Raw genomic sequence first — 21,252 nt, forward strand, 5'->3', positions numbered from 1 at the left:
TCCACAGACAGGGGCCTGATGACTGAAGGCTCTGCCTCCCAAACTGGCATCTGGTTCCACAGAGAGGGGCCTGATAGCTGAAGGCTTTGCCTCCCAAACTGGCAGCTGGTTCCACAGAGAGGGGCCTGATAACTGAAGGCTCTGCCTCCCAAACTGGCAGCTGGTTCCACAGCGAGGGGCCTGATAACTGAAGGCTCTGCCTCCCAAACTGGCAGCTGGTTCCACAGAAAAATAATTTGTGAGCGTGTTGAAAACGCACCGCGCTGTGAAGTCATCCAGGTTACCGCTCGATAGTACCAACCTGCCACCAGTTGAATTGTTTGCCAGTTGGTTTGGTTGGTGACATTATGGGCCAACTGGAAAAGGCCACTTCTAACTAACAAAGTGAAAGTGACCCACTTTACGGTGCATCTTCTGAGTAAATGCCTGACATGCCCAGAAGGCTCCTGATCGTCTGAGAAAGGCTGGTTGTACTTCACTTAGGACTGAGAACAAAGGGCCTGTGTTTGCTGTCCTTGGTCCAACACTGTGGAACATAAAACCCTTTGGGGGTGTTTCTTTTGGTTGTGATTGACTGAGTGGGCACACTGTTCTGCTTGGTAATGTTTTTAATTGTATTTGTTCTATTTATTCATTAAAAGGATTTTGCGTGGCCTTGGTGTTTTAAAAGTACAATACAGATAGATTTTCATTCAATTTTCTCGGTTATCAAACTAAGCGTTTGACTACAGGGTTGATAGTCCCCATGTGGGAGTGTGATTAAAGAGGCTGACTCATCACTGATACTTAAGAACAGCGTGTACCGTCTGCATTAGCAAAATGCAAGTTCCTCACGTAGAGCCATTAGTGTTAATTTGTTTTGATTTCTAAATGTGTTAGATGAATGCAAGAGGAATGCTGCAGCTTGCACTTTGCAAGTGTAATAAAACAGGCACAAGATTTTACCCCTAAGATCGAGTATGGCATTAGCTGTCTCGATAACTTGATAAACAAACCCAATTTTTGGTGATCTGCAGTGTCATGAGCCTAATGAATGAGAGCAGCCACTGCTGCTGCATGTGTAATATATTCTTCTCCAGTTTCATCTCGGCAAATTGGATATCTTCCACCTGTGGGACGGTTATGGTGCAGAAACAATGATTGATCGTAACCTTGATTGCGCTACCTATTCGAGCAGCTGATTCCAGACAGGAATAAAATGTTCTCTTATTTTCTGGTATTCTTTTGTGGAGTGTTACCACCCCAATAGATTCAGGTCAGCCTCTCAGTGGCCAGCCGAGAATGTTGCTCTGCCAAGCAGCTCCACGGTGAAAATATGTGTTAGAGGTAGAAATGGGGTCTTGCTCTAAGGAAACCATATGTGCTAAACAAAAGCTCCCCAGATGAACAAAGGTTAAACTGGAATTATAGAAGTAATCCCCTTCAGCCCAGCAATGCGATGTATTTGAAGTCCCAGGACTAGCTCAGTGTATTTATTGGAGTTTTTCCAAAATCACATTATAATTAAAGTGATGTATCCTGATTTCCAATTAGAGCTGTAGAAAATGATAATCTAAGATAAAAAATAAACATAATATTAGGGGCAGAAGCAGAGCAGCAAGGGTTGAAAGTTAGGATCTGTCCAGTGGATGTAGAGGACTGTTTTCTCATTGTTGAGGGAGTTTAGGGGTAAGTGGACAGAGTGTGAGGAAAATAATGAGGGTGTAGAGTAAGGGCCAGTCAGCGGATTTGGATCATATGATTATTATTAATTAATTGAATTCCAATTGGCTTGAATTGGACTTACTATCTAAGTGCCTTGAGATGACATTTGTTGTATTTGGCGCTATATAAATAAAAATGAATTGAATTGAATTGAATCAGAAGAAGCAATAGTAGCTGGGGGCCCAGCAGGGGGAGCACTTAGGGTAAACAGACTCGTGGGAGAAGCCAGGAAGAAATCCAGGACATATTTAAGTGGAAGGTGTGGCCCATGTCAGCCTTTTCAAAAACCAGGCGGCCATTTTAGGTGAGTTGGCCTGTATGGCCTTGTTGTTTTTGCTAGCATTCTTGGTGACTGTAGGACTGTTTAGGTGAGTTTGTCTGCTGAATCTGCTAGTGTGTCTTGTCCTGCCTCCACCTCTGCCTCTATACTTTCATTACCACCTACCCAAACCAGGGCTTGAATCCCATTCCTACTTATCTTTACCTCTTCTAGTTCTACCACCTACCCAAACCAGGGCTTGAATCCCATTCCTACTTATCTTTACCTCTTCTAGTTCTACCACCTACCCAAACCAGGGCTTGAATCCCATTCCTACTTATCTTTACCTCTTCTAGTTGTACCTCCTACCCGAACCAGGGTTCGTATCCCCACCCTGAAAAGATGGTTTTTGTGGTGTGAGGAGCAGTGATGGCTGGCATTTGGGGAGTGACTCTGGGAAGCCAGTGATTACTGTCTAGCCTCCTGGAGGTGTCGTGGGCCCAACTAGACGAAACACTGATGTAATGAGGTTCCCATCTGATGACCCCAATGACATGTTGGTCAGCATTGCTCACTGATCTATATTTTAGGGATCAGGAGGTTCTTCATTAGGTGCTGAGCCAGTATTAGAAGGTTAATTATAGTGTGTCTTGTCCTGCCTCCACCTCTGACACCTTCTATACTTTCATTACCCCCTACCCAAACCAGGGCTTGAATCCCATTTCTACTTATCTTTACCTCTTCTAGTTCTACCCCCTACCCAAACCAGGGTTCGTATCCTCACCCCGCTGTGACTGGCCCAACTAGATGAAACTCTGATGAAAAGAGGTTCCCATCCGATGACCCCTATGACATGTTGGTGAGCACTGCTCACTGATCTATATTATAGGGATCAGGAGGTTCTTCATTAGGTACTGAGCCAGTATTAGAAGGTTCATTGTTGAATTTAGAGAGTTTTTCACTGAGTCTGGTCCATTTTCTTTTGTAGCACAATTTTCTTGTGTTTAATTTGAGTTAGACACAGTATCCATGTCAACAGCATCATCTTTGCCTCTTCCAGTTGACCGACAGCTTCCTGCAGCACCAGTGCAACACTGAGAATAGAATATATTCATAGTTTTTATTATTTATTTACTTATAAACTTTATTACAGGCTCAAAGCCCACAATGGAAACATAACAGTACATACATCATTAATACAATACATTACACATTCATATATACATATACTAAAAAAGGGGAGCTAATGAAGGCACTATTGTTTTAAAAGCTTCGGACTGTAACCGCTGTTATATTTAGCAAAGTTTTTCAAGCAAAGGTTATTTTTTATTAGCTGTTAGAGTTGTTTTTGATTATTATCATATCTTATATAAAAGGAAAGCAGGAGGAAGCGAAATGCTTCATGTGTGATATGTGAGCGAGAGATCAGAGAGCCTGTCTCATATGCATCATAACAACGCCAGGTGGCAACAATTAAAACTGCACGGGTCGTCTTCTGGGTGAGTAAACAGCCTCCTGTTACTCTCACCTCTCGCTTCCCTTTGCAATGTGTTGTATTTCAAAAGAAAGAAGCATTCGGAGATGTGGCATGACACTCCTGACTTAATGATGAGTTTAAGGTGTGGAATCAGCAGGCAAAGATCTGCTTCTCCTGACATGAAACGGGCATCATGCTGTTTAGAAGGTAAAGATATTGTAAAGACAGCTGCCTCCATCAATGTAGCTCCACATTAGCAGGGATACGCTTGCTTGCTTGATCTCGCACTTCAAATATCAAACACTTGCAAGAAACACATGCATGAACTCTGCAGATAAAAATGTTCTGATGAACGGCAGCAGAACCGTCTGATGCATTTAAAGGCGGGAATCAACACAGTTCTTCAGAAGAAGCTGAAACGACTAAATAAATTGTAAAACCATGTAAAAAATTTAAAAACAAATTGCGATTCAGTACAGAATTACTAAACTGCTGGTTTATCTTATTAGATTCACGTTTAATAAACTTTAAATAATCCACTGTTTTAGTTTTCCTTTGACATAGAAAAATATGGAAATGTTGCTTTAAGTCCTTTTTTCCAATGTGCACCAGTGTTGAAACTTTAGCCTGGAGCCCCCGTTATGAAAAACCTTTTATGCCTCTTTCTTTGGCATTTTTCCCCCGTATTTTCCTTTGTATCATATCAAGTTTGAATTTCTAGTGTCTCACTGACATTTTAATTAGGGCTGGGCAACAATTAAAATTTTTAATCTAATTACTCACATGATTTCCCTGCTTAATCACGATTAATTGCGTTAATTTTGTACGCAAAATCCAAAAAATAATTCGAAAGTACTGTATGGCCTTTAGCATTTAGTTTATTTTAAATGTGCTGCCATATGAATGAAAGTGCCATAACATTTGTTGTGCAAACACACTTTTAACATCAGCATCTTTATGTAGAAGCCTCGCTCCACTGTCTGTTTCCTTGAATGACTTGCTGCTATCAGTTGTGTGTTTTGCCTTTAAGTGATATTTTAGACTGGAACTACTACGTTGAGAAGACAATTCAACTTGGCTGTAAATGCAGGAGTTGTTTTTTTTATTTTTTTATTTTGAAATGCGTGCTTTTATGTTGAAACAAGTAAAACCGGAAGTAGCGCCGGTTAGCTTCGTGAGCTTCACATCGAGACCGAGGAGCACCTGTAGCGGTGATGTTACCTGCTAGTTTATCTTTATTCTATTACTCCATGCTTCATGGTGTTTGCTGTAACTGTGTGAATGTGATGCATTTGACAGACTTTTACAATAATAAAACCTGCGTTAATGCGCGATAAAATGTTTATCGGCGTTAAATACTTAACAATTTAACGCGATAATAACGAGTTAACTCGCCCAGCCCTAACTGAAAAGTTTTCAGTTAATAGAAACCACAATGGAAGTGTTGCTTTGTACCAACAACACAGGAGAAATAGAACTGTAGCATCCATCCATTTATCATCTGCCTCTCCTCTCCCCGAGATACTTGAACTCCTCCGCTCATAACGTACAACTTTTATTTTTTTAAGAAATATTTGGTACTTTCCATTAAGTTGAAGCACCGGATTGGTTAAAATGCTGTTAGATGCAGATGCACAGAGCACCTACAAATCTCAGGCCTCGAGGTGTTTTTAGTGCAACTGTGAGCCGAGTTTGAAAATCTGTTGTTGCCTTTTTTTCTGCATTACAGTAATGACTTTGGGGAAACATATTTTTTTTAATTAATTGATTGCCTTTTAGGCACTTAGCTGGTGCTCTCAAGTTAACAAAATTAGTCTGAAGCTTAAATTATTATAGGTCAACATTCACAGCAGCTGGTAATGAGATGTCAAAACGTCACACACAGAGTAATTGCTGTATATATACGATTCCCGTGTTGAATATTCATGTATTTTGAAGAGTTGATGAGACGAGAAACGCATGTTTTTCCTGACTGTCTTTGGAGATATTCAGCAGGAGTGTGTCGAGCTGAGGGAAGTTGTTTACAAGCCTGGACAGCCGGTGAAACATGAGCTCCAAAACTTTTACAAGATCCAGAAGTGTGTATTGATTTTTGGCTAATGTATTCAGCAAAGTAGAAAATACAAAAATACATCACTTGGCTACCTTTCATCAGGACGCAGCGCCATGTTAAAAGGAGAGAAAAGGACGAAACATCAATATATGCCACCAGCTAATGCAGTTGCTCTGCAGGCTCTGTTTACCAGACATCGCTTTGTGATCATACTTCATATTAAAAACACTCATTGATAATTGTTTTATTAACAAAGCTGCAGATTCAAAGGCAACATCTAGGTCCTCTACAGCCATCGAATTTACTGACATGAAGCCAAGCTGCTGGTGTAAATTAAATGTGATCTTCAGTTTTAGTTGTAAGAGCCACACAGCAACACCACCCAGCAACCCGGAGTCAAAATCATAGAAAGTCATGGTGATGACAAGGTTTGCTGTGTCTATACCCAGATAATTTATTAATCTGCGTCTATACCCAGATAATTTATTAATCTGCGTCTATACCCAGATAATTAGTTAATCTGCGTCTATGCCCAGATAATTCGTTAATCTGCGTCTATGCCCAGATAATTCGTTAATATGCGTCTATGCCCAGATAATTCGTTAATCTGCGTCTATGCCCAGATAATTCGTTAATCTGCGTCTATGCCCAGATAATTCGTTAATATGCGTCTATGCCCAGATAATTCGTTAATCTGCGTCTATGCCCAGATAATTCGTTAATCTGTGTCTATGCCCAGATAATTCGTTGATCTGCGTCTATACCCAGATATTTCGTAAATCTGTGTCTATACCCAGATAATTTATTAATCTGTGATCAGCCACATATACATGCCTCCTATAAAGTAGACCCTGGAAGGGTCACCGGTCCATCACAGAGACACTAATTAACCTAACATGCATGCTTTTGGACGGTGGGAGGAAGCCTGAGTACCCGGAGAGAACCCACGCACACACGGGGAGAACATGCAACCTCCACACAGACAGGCCCCAGCCGGGATTCGTACCTGGAACCCTTGCTGTGAGGCGACGGTGCTAACCACCACACTGCCGTGCGGCCCTGAAGACATTTTTGATTACTGCTGCCCCAAAGCCTGTAGTAGACAGACCGACCGTTTCTTCGAGTTTGGGCCTTTTGGGTTGTCTATGTTCTATCAAAGCTTCTTCTACAACCTCGAAAGGGCAGGTGAGCTTTCATCCATCATCAAAGTGTTTGGAACAAGTTGGATTTTCCCACATTAGCCTTAGAGTTGCCCTTTAAGACTCTAAGACCAATAATTAACCAAAATGTGAAAACGATACACATCAAGGATGATTAAAAAATGGTGATCTTCTTCATGACTGGTCCCAGTATTGCCAGCAGAGCGTTAAAGTGGGCTGACATCAGCTTGTCTAACGCTGACAGTAAAGCCAGATAAAGTTAATAATAACAAACAAATATGCTTTACCACTAAAAGTGAAATAACATTTGTGAGTAAGAGGCAGAGATCACGGCACCCGTACAACACAGTTCCATCCATCGCCTGCTCTAATGATCATGTACTGTAGGACAGCGCCGGCGCCACGGGGGGGCACTCGCGGGCATTGCCCCCCCATCCACGCCGGTGTGCCCCCCCTGTTGCCCGGTGGGCCGGTCCACATCTGGGCCGGTGGCCTCCGATTTTTTATTTTATTTTTTTTAAATATACGATTTTTAAATGTATTTATCTAGTCTACATTTGCTAGCAGCCCGTTAATGGCCATGTGGCTCGTAATGTATTTTATATATTTTTTTTTGGGGGGGTGCACAGACCTTGCCTCTTCAGGACAAGTTCTGAAGCAGGTGCGTGTTACGATTGCGCCCCCTGCCCCCATCCCTCAAGTGGATCTGTCCATGCCGCCATTACAGGATCTCCGCGGATCCTTAAAAAGTATTAAAAAGTCTTAAATAAAAAATATGTTTTTTAAGGTCTTAAAATGTCTTAAATTTCGCCGATTTTCGAAGAGTGGCATTAAATTTCATCTGGGCAGAATGAAAGAAAGATATGTCTGGAGAGAGCTTTTGTGTGTGCGCGAGTACTTCCGGTGAAAGCTTCCGGTGATTTGACCGCTAGGGCGTCAGGTTAGGGCCAGTGGCCGTAAACAAAGGTTATAGCCGAGAAGAAAGATGATGATATAATGTAGCTAAAAAGACTAGCTTTCTTCAGTAGCCTAATGCTTACCGATTTAGCAAGCCTAGCAGCCTCGTTGCTAATGCTAGCCATAGTAACGTTACCAACCGTACCCGACGTCAAGGAGTTGGCTGAGCAGGGGCAAGATTATGGGGCTGGCAGAGTTAACTTCATAATGGGTGAGTGCAGGTTTCATTCACTTGTTTTCATTCTTTCACAGGATTGATTCACTTCATTGGTTTATCCGATTGCTGGCCGCCGAGCCATTATGTGTCTGGGTTTGTGTAGGTCATGGTTGTTAGCAGTCGATAGTCAGGTTGTGTGTGTATTTTTCTATGGGTACATGCCATTGACTGAGCGGTCTGTGCTCGTTTTTAATTTTTATTTAATTAGATTGGAGATACTAATTAATACTGAGGGGAGGGGGGCTGGTCCCGGGGAAAATTGCCAGGGCCGATTTTTTTTTTCCCAGTCCGACCCTGAACTACATGTTGAAATACGTTCTGATGTCGGCTCAACCCTGGTCTGAATTCACTGTGGCCGTGCGTGGGCGTTGCTGTTGTTGTTGCGCTCCTGTTTGCTCGTTGTGTGTATATTAGTATTAATGGCGACTAGAAAGAGGCAAACGTGATCTGGGCTTTGCGTTCAATTTATGCACCGATGATTATACAGAGTGGATTAAACTGTGCAGGCTATTCGAGATGTCTTCGAATGCCTACTTTAAAGGAAGCGTGATGTGTTTGCCAGGGCTGCCTAAACAAGTTGCCAACCGTCCCTTCAAATAATGGAACCGTCACGTATTTAGTAACAAAAGGACAGTTCCTTATTGGGCTGAAACGGGGCCCACAATTCGGTTAAAATGCAGGAAATTGCATCTAAGAAATACCAAATTTTCTGGGGGAGGACCCCCAGACCCCCCCCGCTAGGGGGCCCCCCCTACTCATTTAAACGCCCGTCCAATAGCTTGTCTCTGCCGCCGGGTCTGCTGTAGGAAGAGAATCTGAGCTCATACATCAATATGTGAATGAAGCTATGAGGAACACTAACAGTGCTTATTCAGCTCCATTAGTGTGACCTCCTGATTGCCGTCTAATTACTCAGGTTTTAAGATGCCTCGAGCTAATGTAAAGAGCAGCAGCAGGGTTGATTGGATGCGGTGTCACGAACCACATCAGGGATGGATACTCCTGACTTGTTTAAGCTCCTAGATCAATCGAAACCCCTTTCCGCCTCTCAGCTGAACTCTGTTCTCCTTTCTGCATGGTTACTCTCTCCCTCTTTGTACGTCTGTTTCAATTGCTCTGTTTCTTTTTCTCCGTTTGCGTCTCCTTTGTAGTCTTTTCTGCTTATCTCCTTTATGTTTCAGACGTCTCGTTCCACTACGTCTCAGCCTTTATTACTACTCTCTGTTTTATCTCTCGTAGCGAGTTTATCTTCAGGTTTCAGAGAAGAAACGTGCGATTTTTAATGCTACATAAGTTTGGACTGTAGAAATTTGAAGCCATTTGATTGGTTAATGATCAGGATTGTTATTGTTTGAATAATCATTCAATCAAAAAAAAAAAGTGGAATTCTTCATTTCACAAACCCAGTGGATGGTGCCCCTTTATCCTCTTTTTAAATTTGCTTGACATTGAACAGAAACGTCCTCTCATTACATTACATTTTCATCCACTCGCACTAACGGCACTCTAATAGATTTTAGAGGGGGAGGGGATTTGATTATCTCTTATAATCACCATTGTTCTCCTTGGTTCTCGCGATCAGCTTGTGCTTTAACCGTGCCCGCTGGCTTATTGCAAGTCTGCCAGTTGCACTCAATGGAGAGCTTTCCTTTTAACCAAGAAAACTCTGTTTCATGTCACAGTGGCACACAAATCAGTCAGGTGGGGAGAAGGATCGAGGCTTGGGCAGCTGTTTTACGAGAATTCCACAAGATTGAAAGATCGAGCAGTGCATGTTAAAGCACGTGCACAGCGGGAGTCGGCTTTGATGAATCACTGATGCGGTTATCAAAGAAGTGATGCATGACACTCACCGCAAAGCCTGAGGCAAGATACTGAAGAGAATCTCTGACCAGAGCCAGACACTCGCCGATGATTGACATGCTCACATCAGAGTACGGTGCAAGTTTCAAGTTTCCCTCGGTTTGTAACTTTTCACATTCATTGATTCAACTTGATTCCAACCAATTTGAGCCCAAATTAATCTATTAGAACGGCATAAACGTTTGATTTACCATCGGGGACGCGTTAACCGAATATTTCTGAAAATCTGAATTTCCCAATTCACACTCTGACCACTTGGTGGCGAGTGAGCATATTAATTAGCAACTGTCTCTCTTGAGGGGCTGCACGGTGGTGTGGTGGTTAGCATTGTCACCTCACAGCAAGAGGGTTCCAGGTTCAATCCCCACCTGTGGCCTTTCTACATGGTTACATGGCACTGAAAGGATCGGATTATTGGCTAAATTACAATAAGTAATTCTCCTTGGATATATGGCAGTGAATGAATCGGATCATAGGCACAAAGCGTGTCATACCCGGTATGATAGGTGGCGCTGTACCCATTCCAACTGTTAGCCACTTCCTGTTGACCTCTCCACCACCAACAACAACAACAAACTCAGGCATTGGAGAAAGATGGAGAACGCAGAGCAAGATGAAGCTACGTCCCTCTACATTTGGTCTGTGATGAGCTGCTTGATGCACAACGGAGCATTCTCCTTTCTGACGGAGACAATAACAGTAATATCGTCTCCTTTGACTTCCGGGTAATGACCGCGGGAAAAAATCTCGAGCATGCGCAGAATGCAAAGTCCACGTGCTTCACCATCTACAAGCAGGTTTAGTTTGACTTTCAACCGAGTTATCTCGGGGTCTTAATCCGATCGCGAGTAACCCGATCCAATTTCCAATTAAGGTGTCTACATGAACTTAATAACTCAGTCTTAAGGCCTCAGTATGCTTCTCCATCGCTCTCCGTCTCCGTAGTTACGGAGAGGCTCTCCGTCCTTTCGAAGTTCTCCGTCGGGATGTCGGATACGCAAGGCAGTTCACCTCCCGATCAGTAGGCGTCGCTACGTTAAACGTCCCAATCTGGCGATCTATTGTGAAAGTCGTTGATTGATTGTTCACCTTCCGGTTCTGTTCCACTCCTCACAGTGAATGATGGCGACCGAGAGAGAAAGACTGTTGTTGGAGTTAGATCTTATTGATATTGAAATGCAAATAATTTTGACCAAATGTTGACCGGCACACAGTAAACTCTTTCAAAAATGGGGGTGTTGTTGTTCTGAGAGGAAGGAGCTAAACCGGAAAAGTGATTCCGGAAATGATGTTGCTAGCCGACCAATCACAACGCCTCGACGGATAGCAACGGAGAGCGTCTCCGGGAGGGTCTCCGTTGACAGAGGGGGCTCTCCGTAGGCGACCATAAATCAGCCTTTATTGTAATTTAGCCAATTATCCCATCCTTTCAGTGCCATGTAACCCCACTGACTGTGGAGTTTGCATGTTCTCCCTGTGTATGCGTGGGTTCTCTCTGGGTACTCCGGCTTCCTCCCACCGTCCAAAACCATGCATGTTAGGTTAACTGATGACTCTAAATTGAACCTAGCAGTGAGTGTGGATGGTTGTTTTTCACGTTTGTCTCTGTGTGGCCCTGTGATGGACTGGTGACCTGTCCAGGGTGTACCCCGCCACTCGTCCAATGACAGCTGGTATAGGCTCCAGCCCCCCCGCAACCCGACAGTTGGATTAAAGCAATACTATGTAACATTTCTACCTTAAAATAACAGCTTGAAAAAAATTGTGCGGCTAGAATGAGTTTTAATATTACGATTGGCCTGTCTCCTATGCCCTTCGGGGGTCTGAGTTGGAAAAACTGCGCTATGTAACTTTGCTGGAGCGGCCCGGTAGCGGCCCGGGAGCTGAGCGGAAGTACTTCGACTTGCTTTCTGGCACACCTACCGCAAAAACAAATAGACCCCTCTCACGCTCCCAGGTACATTTGATTACTCTTACCTTCTCGGTCGACCTAGCTTGCACCTTCTGACTCCTCGCCAGTTCGTCAACAAACGTGAAAGTGAAAGTGAAAGGGTGTTGTATTTACGACAGTGTAACCGTACATTACCTCCAAGCCTGTAGGGGGAGCTCCATAGTGGGCTTTTTGAGAAGTTACATTGTATTGCTTTAAGCTGAAGATGGATGGATGGATGTTTCTCTTGACGCATGACCTCGTTGGCTTCACTTGCAAAAATGCCACGGCAGCTGAGTGTCCGAAGTTTCTTCAAAAAGTCCACTAACGATGATGGTGTTGATAAAAGAGGGAAGATGAAGGACAAACAAGTAAACAGATCCTCTGCAACTATGGTGTGAGCAAGCTGCAGCAAGGAGGTCAGGAGGGAGAACAGAGTTCAGTGGGAGCAGGAGTTCTCCTGGCTGAGGATGTAAAAAAGCCAATACGAGTAACGGATTTGTCCCAGAATGCACGAACATGCAGAAATCAGCAGTAACTGACCATCGAAGCGACAGGTAAAACTAGACTATGACGGGATTTTTATGACCCTGTCAGTCAAAATGACGGACAACGAAAAAGTCTCGGTCAACCTCTGTTTACCATACGCAGAGTGTTGGGGGGGGGGGGTCACCAGGAGGTCTGGAGAACCGCTGTGCACCACATGAAGAAACTGATCTGCTTGACAGCGTTGACAAAGAAGGGTCGATGAAACTGGAATAAACGAGTGAAGGATACTGTAGCACCTTTCATTTTGCACACCGCTGTCAGATTCTCTGTTTACCTGAAGTTCAGCCGCGTTAACGAAGTTTCTGAACTTGATATGAGACATTGGTTGTTTATTTGGTCCATATTTAGGCAAACGAATACAGCAAAAGGCAGTATATCTTTCTCATTCGTATGAACATGGACTGCGTTTGTCACTACGTAGTCTTTGGTGTGTTTATATAAAAGATTGAGCAAAGAATTTCTCCGCTGGCATTCGCTTCAGTAAAGAAGAAAGCAATACAGCGACACTTTAGTGTGATAAGTAAATCCTTTAGATTCCAGTCTATGCATGATCTAAAGCCACCCAACGGAGATCGAGAGGCATTCGAGGGAGGTTTTATGCAGAATAAACTGATGCATGTCTCAAAGGAAAAGCTGTTGCATGAAATAAGTTTTTCTTGTGGTAAATAGCAACACTTCGGAGCCCAATTCAGTGCCATCTGAACATTGAATGACTGATTGTTGGAAAGTGAGGGTTTACCTATAAGAAAGGGAGATGACGCTCATAAGAACATCAACTCTCAACAGACTTCAGCTAATGAAACCGAACAGGAAAACAATGTTTTTGCAGCTTTTATTAGTGCTCTTCTTGCAAGGTTATCTTCAGGTTTCAGTGAGAAATTAACTTTCTTTGAAGCCAGTTGATTTGACAGAGTGGACACGATCATCCAACTACAACAAAGGGTGAATGAGCAGGATTAAAAACTCGGGCTGGGCGAGTTAACTCGTTATTATCGTGTTAACGCATTAATGATTTAACGCCGATAAATATTTTATCGCGCATTAACGCAGGTTTTATTACTTATTTTAGTATTGTAAAAGTTTGTTGCTGTCTGCTGCAGAACCGGAAAAGAAAGTAATCGGCGGATCCACCAAACATTGAGAAGGGTACGGAACTTTTACTCGGCCATTTTCATTTTGAAGTTCTTCCAGACGGCGGAGTCGACAGAACCAAAGTCATCTGTAAACACTGCCAAGTTGAATTGTCTTCTCAGCGTAGTAGTTCCAGTCTAAAATATCACTTAAAGGCAAAACACACAACTGATAGCAGCAAGTCATTCAAGGAAACAAACAGTGGAGGCTTCTACATAAAAACTACATAAAGATGCTGATGTTAAAAGTGTGTTTGCACAACAAATGTTATGGCACTTTCATTCATATGGCAGCACATTTAAAATAAAACTAAATGCTAAAAGCTATACACTACTTTTGAATTCATTTTTGAATTTGCGTACAAATGGATTCAGGCTGTTAGCCGCTAATGCTAATGCTAACAGGGAGATGGAGACGAGTCCATTGCTATGTTAGCGGCTATGTGAGTGAGACTGCGTTTACACACACATAAGCTACGTAGCAGACTTTTGTGGTGATTATTTGCATGTATATTTATTGATTGAAACTGTAGTCATGTGACCTGTGTAGTGTAGTGACCTTGCCATACATTAGCTTTGGCTGAATTGACGCTGCTGGTTGTTGTTGTCTGATGTGAACCATTTTTTTTTCCATGAAAAGTTGCCCTCTGTGATGTCATGCAGACAGTTTTAGATGATGAAACGACTCGAATGACTTGGCGGTGATATGCAGCATCTTCCACGTTTTTTTTTCCCTCTGATGCTGAGAGGCCGTGGGTGGCACACCCACCATTCAAATGTTCATTACATCCCGCAGTGGGATGCCATGGTGTATATGCACGACAAACTGATTGAACCTCCTCCTCTTTCTTTCCACCTCACCTTTGATGTCTATTTTCTTTCACCACCCTTTAACGTTTTTTACTTTTCTCTCTCTGTTCTCCCTTCTGCCATCTGGATTCTTATCACCTTTTAACCTTCTGTCTCCCCCCTCTGTTTCTCTTCCCCGTTGTCCTCTGCCACCCCCGAACAGCCAAGCCGAAGAATTCAGCCAGCGCCGTGACCGTCCAGGCCGGCACCAAGTCGATGGTGGTCGCCCGATGTGAGGCAGCGGACGGGAAACCGGCCGCCACCATCAAGTGGCTAGCGTCGGTCGGAGGAAATCACTCGACGAGCACCACGAACGGGCCAGACGGCACTGTGACGGTACGCAGCGAATACCGGCTGGTCCCCACGGCGACGGATAACGGCAGGGAGGTGACCTGCCTGGTTGAACAGAGGACGCAGGAACGGCCGTGGGTTCATGTTCTGAAGCTCTCTGTGGAGTGTAAGCAACACACACTCCTCTTTACTCATGTTTCCATCCGTTTTCGTGCCCTCTTTATCCCCCTCAAGGTTGTAGGAGGTGAAGAACACTCCGGAAAGGCTGTAAGTCTCAAGGCTACACTCTCAGAAAGTAAAGTACAGAATTGTGGCTTTTGGGGTACGATGGCTTGTCACTGGTGCAGTATCCTCGGAAGGTATAGTTTTGTACCCTTGTGGTTTGTACCTTACAGAGACCAATCTTGTACCTCTGGTGGCAATTTTGTACCCTTATACTGAAGTAGCCTAACACAGACCGTATTGTACTCCAGCATGTAGAAAAAAAGGTACATATATGTACCTTTTACCACTTGAGTACATATATGTACCTTTTGGAGCCTCAAAAAGGTACATATAGGTACCTTTAGGTCCAATAATTAACCCTAGGGGGTACATTAGTATAGATTGTACCTCAGGGGACAAAAAAGGACTCTGTACTGTACCCCTATTTCTGAGAGTGTACCATGCACACTCACTCCTCATATCTGCAGTCGGTTTGTAATAACTCGATGTCCTTGAACTGCAGGAGGAAAGTAGAGTAGCACAAAAAGAACATGCAAAGCCAAAACCTTCTGTCAGAGCTAATTGCTGCTCCATCGTGGGACTTATTTATACATATTTACCAACTAAGAATGTAAATTACTTGGACGAATCCAAGAGTGCCAGCTGTCCACAGACCTTTATTATGACAGTCTGGCAGCTCCTATAATCAGAATCAGAATCAGCATCAGCTTTATTGGCCAGGTTTGACTAAACAAACAAGGAATTTGACTCCCCAACACTCAACAATAACATAAAAGAATAAAAATTAGAAATACAGAACAGTAAGAATGGAATTGAGTATGGGTGGTAAATAGGGATGTGTATGAGAATAATAAATACAGTATGTACATTTGCAATAAATAGACACTATGGGTGGGAATGTCCGCCTTCTTGTTGTCCCTGTCAGTGTACCGTGGTCATGGACACCTCAACAGGTACAAGTAAAATGCAATTGATATAATTGAAGAGGGTGAGAATTGTGCAATAATGCAATATCAGAGTAAGCAGGTTAAGGATTAGGTATAACTGTAGTGCAAGGCAGTTCAGTGCAATAACTCTTTTGGGCTTTCACATGCGCGCGCCTACCAACAAGAGGTAAGTGACATGCTGTTTATAAAGTTGTTTGGTAACGTCCCCATACCAGTAATGTGAGAACCATGCATATGGTTTTGATGGTAAGGCTTGTGACTTTATTGTCGGATGGTTTATAAAGTGGTGTGACGTTTCTGCAGTGTGCAAGTTGTTGTTTTACGTGGAAGGTTTAGCTCTTGCCCCTTAGCCACCACGTATTTGGCTAGCATGACAGGCTGCGCAAACAGCACAATCGCAGCACAGGGAGCGCCGTTTTGCACCGGTCTGTGTCCTACCGTCAGTATTTGACAACCTCTAGCAATGGAAATGCGCTTCAAATGCCCCGGAGTTCCCCTTTAATGGTTTTAGTGAGAAGATCGATTACCTCAGACAAAGAGACAAGACAGACAACTGAATAACGGCTCGATGGAAAACTTTGGGACGGAAAATAACGATGTGATAGAATGCAATTAGTGTTTAAACAATGTTTAGACTTTTCATAATTATACTCCCAACTTAAACCCTTATTTTTAAGTAGATAATGGAAGTTTCAACCAAGGGATTCCTGTTAACTGTTGTTGTTCAGAGCGACACGAATAAATTTATCAAAAATAATAACTTTAATGAGGCTTTGTGCCTCTTATCCGATTCATTCACCGCCATATATCCAAGGATAATTACCCTTGCTTAACTCAGTCTTATTGTAATTTAGCCAATAATCCGATCCTTTCGGTGCCATGTAACCCCACTGAGTGTAACAGATTTTGCACCGTGCCCCCAGCACCTCATTACAAATCCTAATTTAACTGTACGTTCACTTTGATTGGCCAGTCTGTTAGCTAATACATTCCTATTACTGTTATCCTGCCATCGCTGTATTCGCTGCTTTTTCCTTGTAATGCTTAGCTTCATAACAACAGGATTGTGTGCATGATCAGCTGTAGTAGCCTTAAGAGCCTCTGTGTTCAGTGTATCTTTTTAGATATTAATGTCTAATTGTGACAAATGCATCCCCGAACTGTCATACAGGCAGTATGCCAACAGGTAAAACAAATGCTCAGGTCCAAATGTTAAAACCCAAACTTCGAAAACAGCTAATTAGAGATATCTTCCACCAAATGACACCAGAGAATTGTCATCTTTTTGTTCTGTTTTGGGCCAAACACAGTCCATTGAGTTCCAGGCTAATTTGCATTGGATTAAAATGTTACAGCGCAGGTTCGGCTCGGCTCGGGAGAGATTTTCGAGATGCTGACCGCATCGTCTCAGCTGTGCGACCTTCCTGACGTTTGCTCACAAGGATGGAAAAGATTATTTTTGTTCAGCCTCTCTTTATAATCTCTTGTTTATACATGCAAACGCACAGATCGTGGATGACAGACACACCATCAAACTGCCTGTTGGGCTGTTGGCAGAGATAACGGGGAACAGATATGAGAAAATATTTAACACAGGGCTCATGGCTCTCCGTACACAGTCACATAAAAGGGAAAATGTCTGCCCATCAGCCTGCCAAATTATCTTTACAGGTCTGTCGGAGGCAGGTTTATTGGTGATTGTGGGCATATCTGCACGTGCACGGGGATTCAGAAACGTGCTTGTTCTTCTCTTTTGTGAGGAAAGTCAAGTGGGGAGCAGGAAAAATGTGTTAAAGCTCACAGAAATGTAGGACTCGTGCACGCTGCGACTCCTCGCTGCTGGTTTAGTGATGGTGTGAGGGATCGTGTCTCCTGTCTGCTGTGGAGCTCAGATCAGCTTTTTATAGGTCAGCGCTCTCAGGAAGGAAACACAATCCACACACTTACCCTCCTGTCCCTCTTCTTCTCTCACTTTGTCTCACTGGCTGTGTTCGAAACCGCCTACTTCTCCTACTACTCCCACTACTCCTACTAACTTTAACTTTTTTTAAGTTCCCGGATGCATACTAGATTCGCCGAAATGTTGGGTATGCATCATGAGGTTATTACTCATACTCAAACTACCCAAGATGCAACGTAACGTGACGTCGCCGATCGGCATTTCCTGTCAAAACGGCAGTTTCAAGCTAGCGGTTTCAAGCTAGCTACAACGAACCCTCGTTGTAGCTAGCTTGAAACCGCTAGCTTGAAACTGCCGTTTTAGGTTCACTTCCTGTTTTCAAAACAAAAGCACCAATTGTATCGTAATGGCTTTCCCTATGATAAAAGGCAACGGGTATTTTATTTTGTGAAAATAACCGAAAGTGCGTTGCTCACTGCGGCTAGCTTTAGTAGCGCCGAATTCGTGGGAACAAAATTGTAAATAGCCGGTATTTTGTCAGGTTTTCAATACGTTGGGGATCTAAACGACTACTTTCTCGCCTGAAAATGTTTCAAATGTTGCTAAAGTTTACAGAGTTTAGAGCTTAAGCGAAATCAGCTTCAGGCCGGCTGATTTCGGCTGGAACGAAATGCATTGTGGGTAAACGCTCTGCATACTGTCTGATCGATGAGTATGCAGTATGGAAGTATGTAGTATGTAGTATGCGGTTTCGAACACAGCCAATGTCTTCAGATCCATTTTATTTTCTTATTAGAAAAACATGAAGGGAGAAAAAGCCTTTCTGTCTCTTTTAACTTGCTACACACGTCGTCTTGGTTTGAATTAATTTCAACTTAGGACTCTGGGATATTAACTGATTTTTATTTCATCCTGCTGGGATTGAAATGCTTTAATTTAAATGGAAAAACCTTTGAAGGCGGCAGAATTTTCTCACATTTTTCTGTTAGATAGGCTACAGGTGGGTCTACAAGCACCACCATCAGACAGGTTATTTTATTGTACTTGTATGATGCAACATGCTGACATATCAGTCAAACAGACAGTCTAATGTTATCATTTTCTCTATCAGCTCTGTCAGGCCTGTTAGCTTCACTTTACACACACACTCCGAGCAAACACAGCCTCTTCACGCTGCTAAAAAGGCTTTAGAATGCATCTGCCTTCTATCGTGTCATGGAAAGGCCAAACATTTTACAGATGACAAGAGCTTCTGCTGCTTGCCTTTATGTGAAGTTACAGAGAGGAACCAAACAAGTTAACTTTCTAAACTTACTTACAGAAGAAGGGCAATGGGCGTTCCAGAAAAACAAATCCACAAACGAAACGGATAGGACAGAACAGTGACTCCAACAAAGCAAAGTGGAGAGGATGATGTCTGAAGGAAGAAAGAAAACAGTAGCCTGCATATACAGAGGGACTTAACAACCAAAACAACACAGCTGAGGGGCATTCTGTAACTGAAACCTGGGCAGAAGGGCCGGAAACAAATCTAATAGACTGTACAAGATTAGCAAATACAGGATAAAACGGATTAAATCAAACCAAGGTGCAGAAGGAAAAAAACAATATAACATAGATAAAGCTAACTACAGAACATTTAAACAAGGCAAATAACACCTAAACACAAAACGGGTTTAATCAAAGCAATGAACCTTACAAAGCAAAATATAACTTCAGAATCAGTGGACCATGAAATGATCCAAAGCTGCTAGCTGCTGCGCTAGCCTGTTAGCATGCTTACCAACACAATTACTGATGTGTGAAGCGTGCTAGCTGCTGTGCTAGCCTGTTAGCATGTTTACCAACACAATTACTGATGTGTGAAACGTGCTAGCTGCTGCGCTAGCCTGTTAGCTTGCTTACCAACATAATTACTGATGTGCGAAGCGTGCTAGCTGCTGTGCTAGCCTAATAGAGTGCTTACCAACACAATCACTGATCTGTGAAGCGTGCTAGCTGCTGCACTAGCCTGTTAGCATGCTTACCAACACAATTACTGATGTGTGAAGCGTGTTAGCTGCTCTTACAATATTGCACCTTTTGAGTTTCAGCCTGTTACCAGTGTGGTATTTTCTTCCCAGCTGCTCCAGCTCAGATTGGCACCACTAACCAGCTTCTTTTGTTCAACAATGACACTCATATCGGGTAATAAGGAGGAATTCATCACTCAAAACCACTTAAAGAAATAAGATTTGCAACAAGCCAGGTTTTAAAACCAGTGGCCATGAAATGAAATTTCTATTGATGAACATTGGAAAAAAAATTGACAATTTGAATCTAAATTGGGGGAAATACCTAAAATGTCAGCAAGCATTCATCAGTTAACTTTATTGATGTCAAATAAATGAGAAAATGACCTTTATCTACACTTTTTCAGACCCCCCCTCTGTGTCCATCGAGGGCTACGACAGCAACTGGTATGTCGGCCGCTCGGACGCCGTGCTGCTCTGCCTGGCCAATGCCAACCCAGCGCCCACCACCATCACCTGGACTTCGTAAGAACCACACTCCAGTCCATCTGTGCAGCTCATCCGTCTCCCTCCTCCTTCGGAGAAAGTTTCAGTATAAATACAACAAAAGTTTGCCCCGAAAATAATCTTTTCATCCCCTGCTTTAACAATAATCTTTTAATAGTTTATAAGCACATGTTGTCCTGATGGCCAGATGGCTTCTTGTGTTGTGTGGGATGTTTATTTAACGAATATCGAGCAAAAACGGCTACTCGAGTCTGTAGGTTTTCTCATCTTTATGCTGAGTTTCAGCATCACAGCCACAAATTGATTTCTCCTTGTTTTTGATTTATCTTTCACTTCTTTTGTCAATTAGATTTTTCTTATTCTTCATCCTATTGAACTCAAATCTCTAAATATACGGTCTGCTCTCCATCTTTTTGTCGATTGCTCGCCGTTGCTTCCTGCCCTCCATCGCTCATCACCTTTTCTTCCTTCCTTCTTTATAAAACATTTTTCTCCCTCCATCTCTCCACCCACCGTCCTTCATCTTTTCCTCCCTCCTCTCCAGGGCCTCCGGTTCGTTGCCAGAAACGGTCGTGGTGGAAGACAACAAGCTGACAGTGAGGAAGGTGGATGACGCCGTCAACACCACCTTCATCTGCGAGGTCAAGAACAAGCACGGAGCCAGCAGGCACCAGCTCACCACCTTTGTCATCGGTGAGTCCGTAAAACACACACACAACATGTACGTACTCTGATGAAATCAGACCGCCGCCTGCACACGCTGTGCAACATGCTGATGGAACTCGCAGGTTAAAATGCATACAGATGCAGACGAATGTTGGAAAGCACACGCGGTCCACATTGCTCATCCACCAGGCAGACATATGGAAGTTTTTCTGTGCCATCAGAGTTTGAATACGAATTTCTGATAATGAATTTTTACAGCATCAAAATCAGACTTTGAATTTGAAAAACCAACAGTGTAAAACAAAAAATTCATTTCTAAAAACAAAAATCAGTGTAAAAAAATTCAACATCTAAAAAAAAAATTTGTGGAAAATAATTCAACTTTAAAAAATTAAATGGGAAAAAATTCAACTTAAAAAAAAATCAATGGAAAAAAATTCAACTTCAAAAAATTCAATGGAAAAAAATTCAACATCTAAAAATTCAATGGAAAAAAATTCAACATCTAAAAAAAAATTCAATGGAAAAAAATTCAACTTTTTTAAGTTGAATTTTT

General features: G+C 42.7%; 1 protein-coding gene across 2 annotated transcripts in view; it reads left to right on the plus strand.

Moving 5' to 3' along the window:
* Positions 1 to 21,252, plus strand: part of pvrl2l (PVR cell adhesion molecule related 2 like) — a 516,877-nt gene that overhangs the window by 214,755 nt on the left and 280,870 nt on the right. For both annotated transcript variants that reach the window (XM_075450506.1, XM_075450507.1), the window contains exons 4-6: positions 14,312 to 14,605; positions 19,931 to 20,048; positions 20,575 to 20,723. In XM_075450506.1, coding sequence (XP_075306621.1) covers positions 14,312 to 14,605; positions 19,931 to 20,048; positions 20,575 to 20,723 — 561 coding nt within the window. The remainder of the gene's footprint in view (positions 1 to 14,311; positions 14,606 to 19,930; positions 20,049 to 20,574; positions 20,724 to 21,252) is intronic.

The sequence above is a fragment of the Odontesthes bonariensis genome, chromosome 18 (assembly GCF_027942865.1).
Source record: "Odontesthes bonariensis isolate fOdoBon6 chromosome 18, fOdoBon6.hap1, whole genome shotgun sequence".
NCBI lineage: Eukaryota > Metazoa > Chordata > Actinopteri > Atheriniformes > Atherinopsidae > Odontesthes > Odontesthes bonariensis.